The sequence below is a fragment of the Leptopilina boulardi genome, unplaced genomic scaffold, assembly GCF_019393585.1.
Source record: "Leptopilina boulardi isolate dan_hultmark-lab unplaced genomic scaffold, ZJU_Lbou_2.1 LbouV2_125, whole genome shotgun sequence".
Taxonomy (NCBI): domain Eukaryota; kingdom Metazoa; phylum Arthropoda; class Insecta; order Hymenoptera; family Figitidae; genus Leptopilina; species Leptopilina boulardi.
The window spans coordinates 614835-629457 of NW_026137669.1; the positions used below are offsets into that span (position 1 = coordinate 614835).

At 27.9% G+C, this 14623-nt stretch overlaps 1 protein-coding gene across 4 annotated transcripts in view; it reads left to right on the forward strand.

Annotated features, from left to right (window-relative positions):
- Positions 1-9723, forward strand: part of LOC127291139 (eukaryotic translation initiation factor 4 gamma 2) — a 43548-nt gene extending 33825 nt beyond the window's left edge. For all 4 annotated transcript variants that reach the window (XM_051320062.1, XM_051320064.1, XM_051320063.1 and 1 more), the window contains 4 exons: positions 1314-1451; positions 2752-3647; positions 7397-7702; positions 7871-9723. In XM_051320062.1, the coding sequence (XP_051176019.1) occupies positions 1314-1451; positions 2752-3647; positions 7397-7702; positions 7871-7948 (1418 nt within the window). In that variant the 3' untranslated portion in view covers positions 7949-9723. The remainder of the gene's footprint in view (positions 1-1313; positions 1452-2751; positions 3648-7396; positions 7703-7870) is intronic.
- The last annotated feature ends 4900 nt before the right edge of the window (positions 9724-14623 follow it).

The window sequence follows — 14623 nt, forward strand, 5'->3', positions numbered from 1 at the left end:
TGAAAACATAACAAACATAATTTTATTTTATTTAAAAATGAGGAATATAGTTCATTAGCAACTGCTAAATAGAGGCCTTAATGACTTTAGGACTCAAAGGCGGGCAGTTCAGGAGTCAGAAATAGAGATGTGAAGAAAATTACTTACTTTTTTATTTATATTTGATTTAATAGAATAAATCCAATAAAACTTCTCGATTTGGATTAGATTTTCAATTTGAATTTTTATTTATAATGGAATCTTGGATTGAATTAGAATTTGATTTGTACTTGAATTTGAGTAGATTTTTCTTGAACTTTGAATTTGAATTTAAACTTGTAAAGAATTGAGAACTTTAAAATTGTACTTTTTGTTGAACTAGAACTGTACTGACTTTGAATTTGAAATTAGAGATTGAACTGTTTGTAGAACTTGTAACATATTTTGAACTAATTGTTTTAGTATTGAGTCTTTGTTTTTAACCATTTGTCCCCATTTAAATGTTTTATGATCTCCAAATTTAGGAAAAACAAAATTTTTAAGTAATGGAAATGAGGGTTGGAAATAAATAAGGATAGGATATTTTAAGGAAAAAATAAAGAATGGAAGAAAAAACTGAAGGAAAGTTCCTTATGGTTGGGTCTTCAAAACCTAACCCTCTAAATAGGCGTAAATTGGGGGCGTTTTTAAGTTTAAGTTTAACTAAAAAGTAAGGATAATAGTTTTTATTAAAGAATAGTTTCATTCCATTCTTTTAAAAAGTTTCCTAATTTTTACAAAATAATTACATTATTTAATAATAATTATTCAATTGAAATTAACATTTATTCTGAAATTTATTTATTATTGTTAGTTAATTATTACTAAACTATTATAATATTTATTTATTGTTAAAATCTTTAAAATGGAAAGAATTGTAACTGCATAAAGAAGTATTTTAAGTTAAGATGTTTTGGTAGTCATCTTATGAAGACGCAATCATTTTAATCTTAGTTACTTTAAGAATCTTTCCATGTAACTTACATTCTAAAAAGGAAGAATCATTTTAACTTATGATAAAACGTGTAAAGTATCTTAGAAATTAATAAAATACTTTACTAAATATCTTATTCTGACTAAGATAGAAGATATCATTTTTCCATCTTTCATCTTATTTTAAGATACCAAGTAAGTCATCTATTTTTGCAGTGATCTTAGAATTTTACTGTGAAAATTATTTTTTGATTCTATACTACATCCTGCAAGTGTTCACCACAAAAGAAAAAGCGAAACAAGTTTACAAACGAAACGCTTACAACGCGCACATAACAAGTGATTGCTTTTTTTATTTTCAGGTGGCAACAAAGACCAATTACGCTTCAACAAAAGTAAAATGCTGATCGGTCATCCTGAAGAAGTCTCCTTGCGACCGTCAGCAAATTCAATGATGTTCAAACAATCGACTATCACTCAAAATTTACCTTTGAACAATGGTTTGTATTTTTTATTTTTTTAGTTTCTAAGGGTTAATGTCACTCTAGAATAATAAATAAGAATTACATGGGTCTATGCCAATAAATTTATTTGTTTGACACTTTATCTGGAAATAATTCAGTTTTTGGGCTAATCGTCATCAAATTTAAGGAAGTTATCTTTATTTTAATGTTTCAAATAATAATTAAAATTTTTTTAATATTATACTTTTTAAATATCCTTTTTCATAAATTTTTAACAAAATAAAAATTTGGGACTTAGATAGTATAGTGTGATTAAAAATTCTATTAGACTATTATGCGGTATTTTAAATTTTCTACCTGAACCTATCCAGGTTGCAGAGTAAGATGGAACTGAATCTTATTTCGTTTCAATGTGAATACAGTTTGCTCTTCCGTCATGATTAAGTTATCACTATTCCTTTCACTAAGAAAAATTTTTAATATCACCTACCAAAGTTTGGTTCTCTCTAGCAAATTTTTTATTTGCTATAGAAGCGATTAAACCGTTTGGTTGGAAGAACTGTTTCCACTATTGGATGCATTTTGTGTTATTTTTATTAAAAGATTAAAGCATTATTTAACCCTCGGAGCACATACTGGGTCACACAGACCCTGTCATTAATTTCAATGAAGTGTAATTTGAAAAGTCGGCAATACAACACGAACCTAAGGCCATATAGTGGTAACTAACTAATAAGGAATAATAAGTAACATGATAATCCAAAGAAAATAATAAAATACTAGTAAATATGTTATTAAAAAAGTATAGTTTTAAAAAGTTGTGTCGAAAATCACATTTTTATCGTCTTAAAAGTTACCTTCGTTAAACTACAAAATAAATACCTTTTTTAAAAAATAAAATAAGGTGGTATTTTTTCCCTTATTCTAACACACTTCGAGAATATAAATCCCAATTTTTAGCTTAAAATATTAAAAATTACAAAAGTTACATTTTTTTTTAAATTCAATTTTTTCTTTTTAATTAGTTAACTTCACGAATTTTTTTTCAATATGCAAATAATTTAATAATATTTCTAAACTGCATATTCTTATATTTTACAAGATTCAATGAATAAAAAAATATTTTTTTTGTGTTGATCAGTCCAATAGTTCAAAAATGGGGGAGTTTTGTAAAGTAAACAGGGTCACAGCGACCCAGACTGTGCTACTTGTTCGAAAAAAGAGGTGTGTGCTCCGAGGGTTAAGTTGAAAGTGCATTTTTGAAATTTCTAAAGTGATATTTCTCTTTAAGAATTGAATAGCTTAATGAAGAAATAAATGGTATTGTTTATCGTAGGTATAGACTTGTTCCCAGGAAGACCAACCGAAGTGTCGTTATTGCGCACAACAGCACTAAAACAAAATCCTCCTTTAATGCACAAAGAAACATCGCCGTCAATTGTTATCAAACAGGGACCCTTAGATAAACGTGATAAAGCACGGGAACGTAAAGATAAAGGACCTTCCAAGGAAGATATTTTAAAGAAAGTTAACGCACTCGTAGACGACTTTGTCTCCCACGCAAACATTCAAGATTGTATAAATAGTTTTAAGGAACTTAAGATTCCGGAGCGTTTCTTACGTCATGCTATTTATACGCTTTATTCGAACACCTTAGAAAGAGGTGATGTTGATCGTGATTTAATAAGCAAAATTGTTGCTCAGCTAAAGAAAGACGGTATTATTACTGGACTACAAGTTATTGAGGGCTGGAAGGAACTTGTTGGTAGCATAACTGAAAAAGAAAGCACTGTGCCTTGTGTAACATCACACATTGCATTTTTGACAGCCCGCGCCATCATTGACACTATGATCCAATTATCAGATGTTGCTTCAGTCACTGAAAATGGTCAACATTATCCATTTTTCCTTCTTACACTCCAACAACTTCATAAAAGTCAGGGCAAAGTATCGCTTACACGTATTTTTAATGAAAGCAAAGTTAACTTAATGACACAGCTGCCAGATACAGAGAAAACAAAAGAAAAACTCGGTGAAATACTCGAGGACCGAGACTTAACATTTCTATATCCTTTACTAAGAATTCAAGGCGACATGTGGAAACAATTAGAATCTGATCCATCACCCAACAGTCTTTATAAGTGGATTAAAGAAAAGCTTGATCCACTGCATCATTCAGATACTGGATTTATCAACGCTCTGATGACTGTTCTTCTGAAATATATTACTCAGGTTAGTTTTACCTTTTTTTAAAAGTTATATAAATTATAAAGTAATATGAAATTATTTTATATAAATATCAATATATGACTATCCAATCACAACTCGATTGTCAATAAACCGGCTACGCTCGGATGAGCTTTTCTGTAGTTTTCCTCTCCCCTGGCTAAAAGTTCAGGCAAATGCAAGTGTAAATAATAAAGTCGGTCTACAGCCGCAGAAATTTAGAGTTGTGAGAAATGTAAGGTACAATAATGTTGTATGTAAATTGTGAAGACCCCTAGGGGTATACATTGAAATCAGTATTATTATAAACAATAATTTCGAAACACTAGCAATTACTTTAAAAATTAATGAAAATATAACAATACAGCTAGTCAAATAACAAATAATAATAATTATCAAATAATAATAATAATTCAGGTTTCGATTACCATGTGTTTCATCATCTTCAGAATAATTATTATTTATTACAGATGTTTCCTTAAAACAACAACAAAATTCTGATTTTCAAAACTTACAATTTTTTTTATAATAAAATACATGTCTGAAAGCGTCGAAAACAATTTTTTTTTTTAATGAACTACCGAAAAATGACTGCCGAAAGTGGTACACTAAAAGTTTGTCACACTTTTCCTCTGCAACAGTTAATATAAAATGAGAAAACCAAAATTTTTCATAATCTGTACTATTTTGACTATCGTGTGACAATGTTGAAAATATGCAGTGAGTACCTCTTGGCCATTTACTGCCACCCGACTAGTGTAAACGCGTTATACTTTCCAAAAATGAAAAAACAAAAATTTCGATTTAAAAAAAAATCACCGTAATCTCCCCTTAATGAATTTGAATTTATTATGTTTAATTTTAATCTGTTTCAGTTGTGAGTGTTAAAAAGAATGTTTTCTTGTTGATTGTTTAAAGTGAGCAATTTCTATAGGTAGTGTATGTTATTTATAAATTTGCATTTCTTAGATAATATCTGTAATAAATAATAATTACGGGTCCCGATCAAATAACTCGACCGTCGCTCGGACAATTGCTTTAATGTTAGTCAAGACCGTTCAAAGTGAAAAAAAAAAAAAAATGGAATGCACAACTTTTATGTCTTCGAATTTTTTTGTAGGATTATTATTTTTAAAAACAATGAAGAAAACTAAAATTTTTTTCTTTCTCAATTTCATTGAAATTTAAAACATAAATCGTCCTATCTTACACAAATTTTTACAAAATTCAATGAAATTTAGCGTACTTAGGTATTCAAAAATAAAATTCTCACTGCAAATTCTTCCACTGTAACAGATCCCCGCATACTTTTTGTCCCTGAAGTTGAGAAATCATAAATATTGACACGCCTCAATTTTTATTAAAAAATAATTAGGCAGTTAACTTTTTTTTAATTTTTAATAATTGTATCGGCTTCTTTATACCCAAATATGTAAGTACACTAAATTTCATTGAATTTTGTAAAAATTTGTTTAAGATAGGACGATTTATGTTTTAAATTCAATGAAATTGAGAACGAAATAATTTTTAGTTTTCTTTATTGTTTTTAAAAATAATAATCCTTCAAAAAAATTTCGAAGATAAAAAAGTTGTGCATTTCTGTTCTCTACATGGTAGTATGTTTAAAAATGTTAATTTGCAATTTTTATTTTTTTTTTTACTTTTGAACGATCTTGACTACCATTAAAGCGATTGTCCTCAATTATTCTGAATATGATGTCACACATGGTCATAGAAAGCTGACAATAAAAGTCTATTGTTAAATCATTTTGTTTCTTATTGTTTGTTTGTTTTTTTTTTTTTTTTTTTGACAAGCTGCATCATTATATTTTCACCAATTATTAATTATAAAAACTAATGTTAAAAAACAATTTAAATGCAGGTTTTCATAATTTCACAAACAGTATAAACTCAAATAACACATTAGATTAATTCAATGCAATACTTTAAATGTTTCTTAATCAATTTCTCTAAATTTGCTAAACTGTCAGATATATCGCTAAAAATACCAGTATATACTTTTGTAATTTTACCAGGCAGTCACTTTCAAAAATAAAGTTCAATAGTAAGCTTAAAAAGTTTAATCATTTTTAAACTCTTATATCTCTTTAACGAAACAGTCAATGTTGTTGATTCTCTTTGTTTTAAATTCTATAAATATTTATTTATAACATGCTAGTTTTTTAAAAAATCTATAGAAAATTTTAGATTTAACATTTCTAACATATAATAGTTGTAAATATATTTCTTTTTACAATTTACCTGCTTTATTCCTTCATTTTGCAATTAAAATTTTTATTAAAGATTTTAAGTAAATATTGGAGGAAATTTGTTCGCTTTCATTTAATTTCTTTTAAAGAAGGTTGCTGATCATTAAAAAAACCTTTTTTTTAATGTTTCCGTACACCTTCGTTGTACAGACGGAACCCTTATGAAAATACTCTTGCGTCCGTCCCAGCTTTGTGTCCCCCCCCCCTTAACTTCTACATTTTTGTGTATGAAGAACTGCAATTTAGTTAACATACGTATTTTAACGCGTAGATTACAGGAAAAGTATAGCGAGACCGATTGGATTTGATGGCTACGTGCTAGAAAAGGAAGAAATCGGTTTTTTTTCCAAAAAATTGCACAAAATGACCCTTCCCCCCCTTAACTTCTTCATTTTTGTATATGAAAAACTGCAATTTACCAGGCATACGTATTTTTACGTGTAGATTACAGGGAAAAAATAGCGAGACCGATTGGATTTGATGGCTACAATCTAGAAAGGAAAGAAATCGGTTTTTGTCGAAATAATTGCAAAAAATGACCCTCCCCCCCCCTTATCTTCTACATTTTTGTATATGAAGAACTGCAATTTAGTACACATACGTATTTTTACGTGTAGATTACAGGAAAAATATAGCGAGACCGATTGGTTTTGATGGCTACGTGCTAGAAAGGAAAGAAATCGGTTTTTTTCAGAAAATTTCTGAGTTTATTAATTATAATTTTAAAGTTAAAATTTTGCTTATTTATTTCAATTAACAATTGAATAAAATATTATCATATCCTGAGTTGCCGCGAAATTTTATTTTCTAAATTCCCTGACTTTTCCCTGACTAATTTTTTATTTTCCCTGACTAAAAAACTTTTGAATTATATAATATTCTGCATTGCTGATTGAAATTTTTATAATATTTTTAAGTAACAATTTTATTCATAAAGGAAAAGATAAGATAATTAAAAATTGTTTAATAACAAAATTTTATTATATTTAAAACTTTTACATATTATAAAAAAAGTAAATACTTTGAAAAATGAAAAATCTGACGGCACCACTATAATGAGCTATATTACAAAAACGTCTAAATAAAAAAAAATGAATTGACATTTATGTATCAAATTATTTTAATTTGTGGTTTCTTTTAATCAAAATTCCCTGACTTTTAAAGAATTTTTAAAAATTCCATGACTTCTCCCTGATTAACAAAATTCCCTGACTTTTCAGGGAATTTTTTTTTTGTCAACTTTAATTCATATTTTAACAATTGAAATGTAACAAGTGAAAAGCACTACATTGGATAACATTTAACTATTGAAAATTATTGTTTCATTTTGGTTTTTATTTTTATACCATACAAGTAGGATAATTTAGGTAACAATAGTTTGAAAAAATATATAAAGAAAGCCCTTTTTGGTTTAAATTGATTTTGTATTATTTATTTATCTTTAAAAATAATATTTGTTTTTAATTTACGAAAATTTATCAATAGGAATCTACACTTCCGCCTGGTGCAGACCCGACTGTTATTCCCGACAAAGCATTACAAGAGAAAGAACGTCAACTTTTGCAAAAATATCAGCGTATGTTGAACACTCTGCTTCCTACACTTGAGTCTCAGTTAACGGCCATTCATTCATTGCAAGTCTTTTGCTTGTCATTGAATTTTCCGAAAGGAATGTTACTGAGATGGTTCAATGCACTCTACGATTTTTCGATAATCGATGATGAGGCCTTCTTAAAGTGGAGAGAGGACGTTAACGATGCATACCCTGGAAAAGGAGAAGCTCTATTTCAGGTAATTTAAAGTTTTAATAAAAATTTCTAACATAAGATCGTTTTTATAATAACTAAATGTACCACGAAGGCAAAATTTATTTAAACTTGAATTTAATAAATGTTTTAATACTTGGTAAAATATCAATATTATAATAATAAAATTACATTTATATATTTAATTTCACAGGTGAACAGTTGGTTGATGTGGTTAGAGGAAGCTCAGTCAACCGAAGAAGAAGATGATGAAGATGAGGTCGTGAACTAATATCAAGTTCCGTTAAAGACATCTCTAGAAGTAATCGACAGTAAAATAGAAATTTTATTACAATTTAGATGAATTGAACATTTCAGTTTTATGGATTGCATTGTTTTTGCTATGTTCTGTGAATGCGCATTATGTATTGCTGCCAAAGGCACTTGTTTCATTTAAAGAGAACAAAAAAAGATAAATAATGCCTTTACAATTATATCTCTTCTCTTGCGAAAGTAACATGCAATATTTTTCGTGATCAGGGGATGTTTTAATGTTTAAAAATAATTAAACATTAAGGAAAAAAACTGATGTAAAAAAATTGTATCAGCAATTATCATTAAGATACTTTGCTATGTATACAAATATAAATGTAAACATATATACATGTTTGCATTCATGCATGCATGTATTTATGTTTGTATGTATGTAAAATTGTATGCATTGACAGTCATTGATAATTGATATTAACGTTTATTTTAAAAAAATACAATCAGTTGAGGGAAGTAATAAGGGTTAAGAAATCTATTTAAAACATGTAGTTTGATGATTATCTTAAATTTTTGTCTAATACATTGTGCACGTGCCTCCTTTTGTAACGTTTCTTTATCTTGGCTATACACATTAAATAGGTCAGCTGGGTGTGATATGTACATTCATTCACATTATCATGAGTGCAATGATATGGTAAGGGATGTTGGTCTGCACTACATCCCAAATAGATACATAATGCAGTCCAAAATTCGCTACTATCTCCGAACATTGCTATCAATTGAATTTGTTGGTTAAACCGACAGTTTCTCTAAGAAATAACTTACTTGACTGATTTACACGTTCGCTCTAAGAAGAACTAGAAACTTTGCTAAAAAAAAAAATCTAAAAGAACGAATACATTTTTTGATTTAATATCCTCTCATTGATATTTTTTCATTTTTATGTGAATTTTCATAAAAGTTTAAAAATTTTCTCAAGAATTGATGTGAACGTCATTTTAAATTTTAGTTTAACCAATTTATTACTAGACATTGTTTTTAGAATTATTACAATAATTGTAAATGTAACAAGCTTAAATTATTATTTCAATAAGTGGTTTACAATTTATTAATGAAATAAAAGACTAGAGAAGTTTTTAGCTCTTTTTACTTTAAAACTATCACTAATTGACATACAAAAAAAAGTTTTATCCAGAAAAAGTAGCGTATGCGTTAAAATTTTATTGTAATTGATAGTTTGAAGGCTATTTATACTTATTATATACACGATCAGTTTTCTGGTAGAATCAAAATTATTAAAGAGCAATTATTATTCTCACATATTATTGTTGAATATTCTCTTTTTTAATAATGAATAGTATCAATTGAAAAATCCAATATATATATATATAATAAACGATCAAATATTTTTACCTTTATCAGCCACAAATGAGAAAAGGAAAATTAAAAACTGAAATAAGTTTTACTATTTATGTAATGGTTTTTGTAAGACTTTATAAGTTTTTAAAAACGATATACAAAATATTTCATTGTGTAGTCCATATGTTGTTTAAATTTGAAACCTTTTGAAAAAAAATATATTGAAAATCATTTCTCTGCGCTTGAAATAAATATAAACGTGAAATCAAACACCTCATGCCTCAGTATCTACTTGCTGCGCCATTATAACTAGTTAATTGATTCAATAATATAACGGCAACCAGCAGCCAACATCACATCCACTTAACATAAAAGTAGGCAATATTATAGTAACACATTAAGAAATCAGCGAATAAACTTGGTGTAATTTATTACAAATAGTTTGTTTTATTTATCTACCTTTTTGTTCATCTTCTAATTTTCCTTTATCTTTTTACGTAGGAGGGGTTCTTGAGTTAGATTAAGCTGAGAACAATATACAGTACCGGCAGACATTGTCCGTACACTTGACGTGTGTAGGGTGGAAATTTGATGCTAACTTTAAAGCAAGATATTTGAAGATAGACAAAAGTTAGAGACTTGAAACAACGGAAATAACGACAATAACAATAACAACGGAAAGGATTCAAGAAAAAATATACAATTTTCCTACTTTCGTACTAATGTTTTCGACTTCCGGCATAATATAGAAAAATGTATGGAAAAATTTTAAATTTTTACTATCCTTCAATCTTTTCGTTTGCTTTATCATTCGATTGGAAGAAGGTACAATATATGAATTTAAAATTGCTTCAAACTTATTACTCGGGGGTTTTCAAAGTCGCAGATTACGAATCCAACGACAGATTTAAAAAATTTTAAATGGCGGACAACTTTTGTAAAAATCGGTCTAATTTGCTTAAAATTCGTTATTTGGGGGTTTTCTAGGTCGGTGATTACGTATCCGAGGTAAGATATTCAAAATGGCTGACAGTTGTTAATTTTAACTGACTTTAGATTTGCAATGAATGACTGAAAAACCTCCAACTAAAACACCGTACAACAAAACTCAACTTTCGGTTGCACACATGAACGAAACCAGAAAATTCTGAAACTAGGGCCAAAATAAAGCCGTGTCTGGCTCGTCTTTTTTCCAAATTTCTTTTTTAATTGAAAAAATTTTTAAATAGAAAAATTTAAGGTGATATAATTATAATAAAATCATCTTCCTTACGTCAAGACGAATCGATTGGTACGTATATGTAAAGTATAGATTTGATTTAAATTTTAAGAATTAATGAAAATTGAAAAATCAAAAATTCATATTTCAGCTTACAAATTTTGTGTTTATTTAAATTAAAGTTAATACATAAAATAATTGTATTCCTTGCATTGAAACGAATCGATTCGTATATATAAAGTATATGTTACACCCAAAATTAATTAAAATTTTCTTAATTTATAATTTTTCAAAAATTTTTATTAATTTAAAGCAGTGTTCAACTCGAAATGTTTTAAATCAATCAATTGAATTGGAGAAATCTATTGATTCCTCTACGAGAAAGCAAATTTTTTGCTTCATACAATGAGGAAGCAAAATGTTCTCTTCTTGGAAAATTTTTCTGTTTTTCAAAAAAATTTTTTTTGTAATTTTTACCTCAACTGTTACCTAAAAAATATCACCTATACTGGGCTATACTTATATTATTTGTCATAAAACACATATTTTTTAAACATTTGTTTTTATACCAAAGAAGGAACAATTTTCTTAAATTTTTTTAAAAAATTGTTCCTTTTTGTATCACATATATTATTTTACATACAACACATATTTTTTAAACATGAGTTTTTATACCAAATAAATTCGTTTCGAGTACGGAACCCTCGATATTGGATCCGCCATTTTGAATTTTTAAAAACGGACATCACATTCGTAATCAGCAGACGAAAATCTTAAGGGAACCATTTGGTCTGATTTTTTTTAACATTATTATTCGATTATATTGCATATTCTAATTTTGGACATGGCCCCCTTTGACCCCCTGTATTTCGGAAAGGGGGAACATTCTCATCTTGAAATTTTGCAGGGATTATTGGGTCATCATATGTAACCATTTGGCATAAAAAAAGTTTCAAAATTCGAGGTACGAAAAAGGGGGACTTTTTGCCGAGGCTCTTTGTTTATTAATTCTTATTATTAATTAATTTATAATTTAATTAAATCTTTTGAAGATTAGTATTTTGCCAATTTCATTGAAATAATTAATGTTAGTCTCAAGTTTTGCTTTAAAATATTAGTGCATTAAAATTCTTGTTAGAAAAAAAGAAACTTTGTTTATTTAAAGGAAACAACTTTCAATGATATTGTTTCCAAGACGCACCACGTAGAGGTAACTAATTATGCATCTCAACACAGAAAAAACCTAGTCTCCTTTTTGTTGAAACTCAAAATAAGCCTATGATAATCGACATAGACAGTGGCGCCACCAACCTGGATCATTTATGGTTCACTTCAAAATGAATAACTACTCATTTTGAGACCAGGTTTTTTTCTGTGAAGCTGAAAAATTTAGAATAATTTGTTTTACACTTGTTTAATATTTATATGAACCATTAATGATAACAAATGAGGGGCTGATAGTAAAAATGGTTTAAAATAACATTGGGAGCAAAAGTGGGATAAGTGACTTGGGAGCAAAAACGGGTTAAAATGATTCGTGTAATTTATTGATAAATTCATTATATTATCGATTAAAAAATATTAATTATAATAAAATATGCATTTTTCCTATTGTTAATATTTTTTAATCGATAATATAATGAATTTATCAATAAATTAAACGAATCATTTTAACCCGTTTTTGCTCCCAAGTCACTTATCCCACTTTTGCTCCCAATGTTATTTTAAACCATTTTTACTATCAGCCCCTCAAATAATACAAATAATTTAAAAAGCTGTTTTTTAAAATTTATAAATTGTAGTTTAATTTAGTTGTCTGTTAAATTAAATTTTTAATTTATTAAACTTGAATAAATATTTATTAAATTTGAATCACTTTAGAAAAACTTTTTTCGTTTTTTGCGGAAAAATACATTTTTTTTTGAAATTTATCATTTTTCTTCAAAAATCGCGCTTACATTTTTTCCCTGTATTTTTCACGCAAAAATACAGTTTTACAGCAAATATGAACAGTTTGGGTTGAATATTATGTGTGCTAGGGAGAATAAATCATTTTTTTCGAAATTTTTGATTCTTCCTTGACAACGCTATGTAAATTGATCAGAATCAAGTTCGCTATATTTTTCCTGTAATTTTTACGTAAAAATACGTAAATGTACCAAATTTGAGCTCTTTATGTCAAAAGATGCGCCTGCTAGGGGGGGGGTACATAGTCATTTTTAGGTAATTTTCGTAAAAATTCATGGTTTTTCCTTGACAATGCTATTATTATCAACTCCAATCATGCTCGCTATATTTTTTTTGTAATCTACACGTAAAAATACGTTAAAATATATAAATTTAAATCCCTTTAAATAAAATTTTGTTCGTTTTTGGTAGAAAAATACATTTTTTTCCTAAAATTGTCATTTTTTCTTGAAAAACTTGATAAAAAGTTAATCAGCAACTCTAATCGTGATCAATTTTTTTCCCTGTATTTTTCCCGTAAAAATACATTTGTATACTAAATATGAACAGTTTGGGTTGAATATTATGTGTGCTAGGGAGAATAAATCATTTTTTTCGAAATTTTTGATTTTTCCTTGACAACGCTATGTAAATTGATCCGAATCAAGTTCGCTATATTTTTCCTTTAATTTTCACGTTAAAATACGTAAGTGTACCAAATTTGAGCTCTTTATGTCAAAAGATGTGGCTGCTAGAGGAGGGGTATATAGTCATTTTTAGGCATTTTTCGTAAAAATTCATGGTTTTTCCTTGACAACGCTATGATAATCAATTCCTCTCAGGTTCGCTATATTTTTCCTGTAATCTACACGCGAAAATACATATGTGTACCAATTTTCAGCCCTCTAGATAAATTCGTGTGACCGCTAAGGGGGGGTACACGATTTCAAAAAAACCGATATTAATAGGGTTCCGAACCGAGTACGGAACCCTAAAAACATTTTAAAAGAGGAAAAAATTTAGATAATTGTATACAAAACATTATTTCTCAATATAAAGTCTTTTGCATTGAACCGATGCGATTTCTGAGTTTCTACCCCTAACTTAAAAACTACCCCTATAAGCAAAAAAGTTTAAAAAATTTGCATAATTCTTTATAGTGTAACAGCGAGAAAATCGAGAAATGAGAGCAAACAAGCGATCCTATATACTTTTGTTTTTATAATCTCATATCGTATCGTCACAAATAATTGAGATCTTACCCATAAGGGCATATCTTTGAAACCTTTAACTTTTCAATAAGAAAAAATTTTTTTTTTTGTTTTTGAGCACAGTATTGAAACTCTGTCTACATAAACTTCAAGAACTAAGCTTTCCAATTATACAAGTGGACAGATAAAACAAGTTGTCTTCAAAAAGTTATAAATATTTAAAATTGAGAATTATTTTTAACCTGTAACAAAAAAATATTCAACAGGTGTTTGCTTTTTAGGATAAAAAACAGTTGAAGAGAATTTTCTAAGGGGTTATAATTTTAAAAAGCCATAAAATTCGTTTAATATTTTCAATATTTATGTGAATAATAAAATTCTGAAATAATGCACTGGGTATAAAAGCATGTGTCAAAAATTAACTAGATATATGAATTTTTTATTTGAATATTTACATTACATTTTAAAATAGATTTTTATTATAGTGAATTGTTTTAAAAATGTAAAATTGTAATTTTTAAAATTTACCATACGATTTTCATAGACTTTTTTCTATTTAAATTTAATATTCGTAAACTTTCCAATTTCTTTTCTCTTTTTTCCTTTTCTATTTTTCTTTTCTCTCGCATCTTATCTTTTTTCAGAATGAATTTTTTTGGATCCATTTTTGTGTCTCGAAATAAACATTAAAACTTAACCTTCAGGTTTTAATAATTAATGACAGTTTCTATAAAAAAAATTATAATCGGCAACTTCGTACCCACACAGCACCGAAACTTTCCTTAAAGTTGACAGCGCCTCGCACGGCGAGATTCGGAAACTTGAGTGGCAAAGCCCATACAAGTTTGTGTCGATGTTTAAATGTCCGCACATAAACAGGGTTTGGCGCAAAACTTGATTGAATATTGCATTGCAAGTTTCATGAAATAATGGACCTAAAGATTTTTACCATATTGTGCAG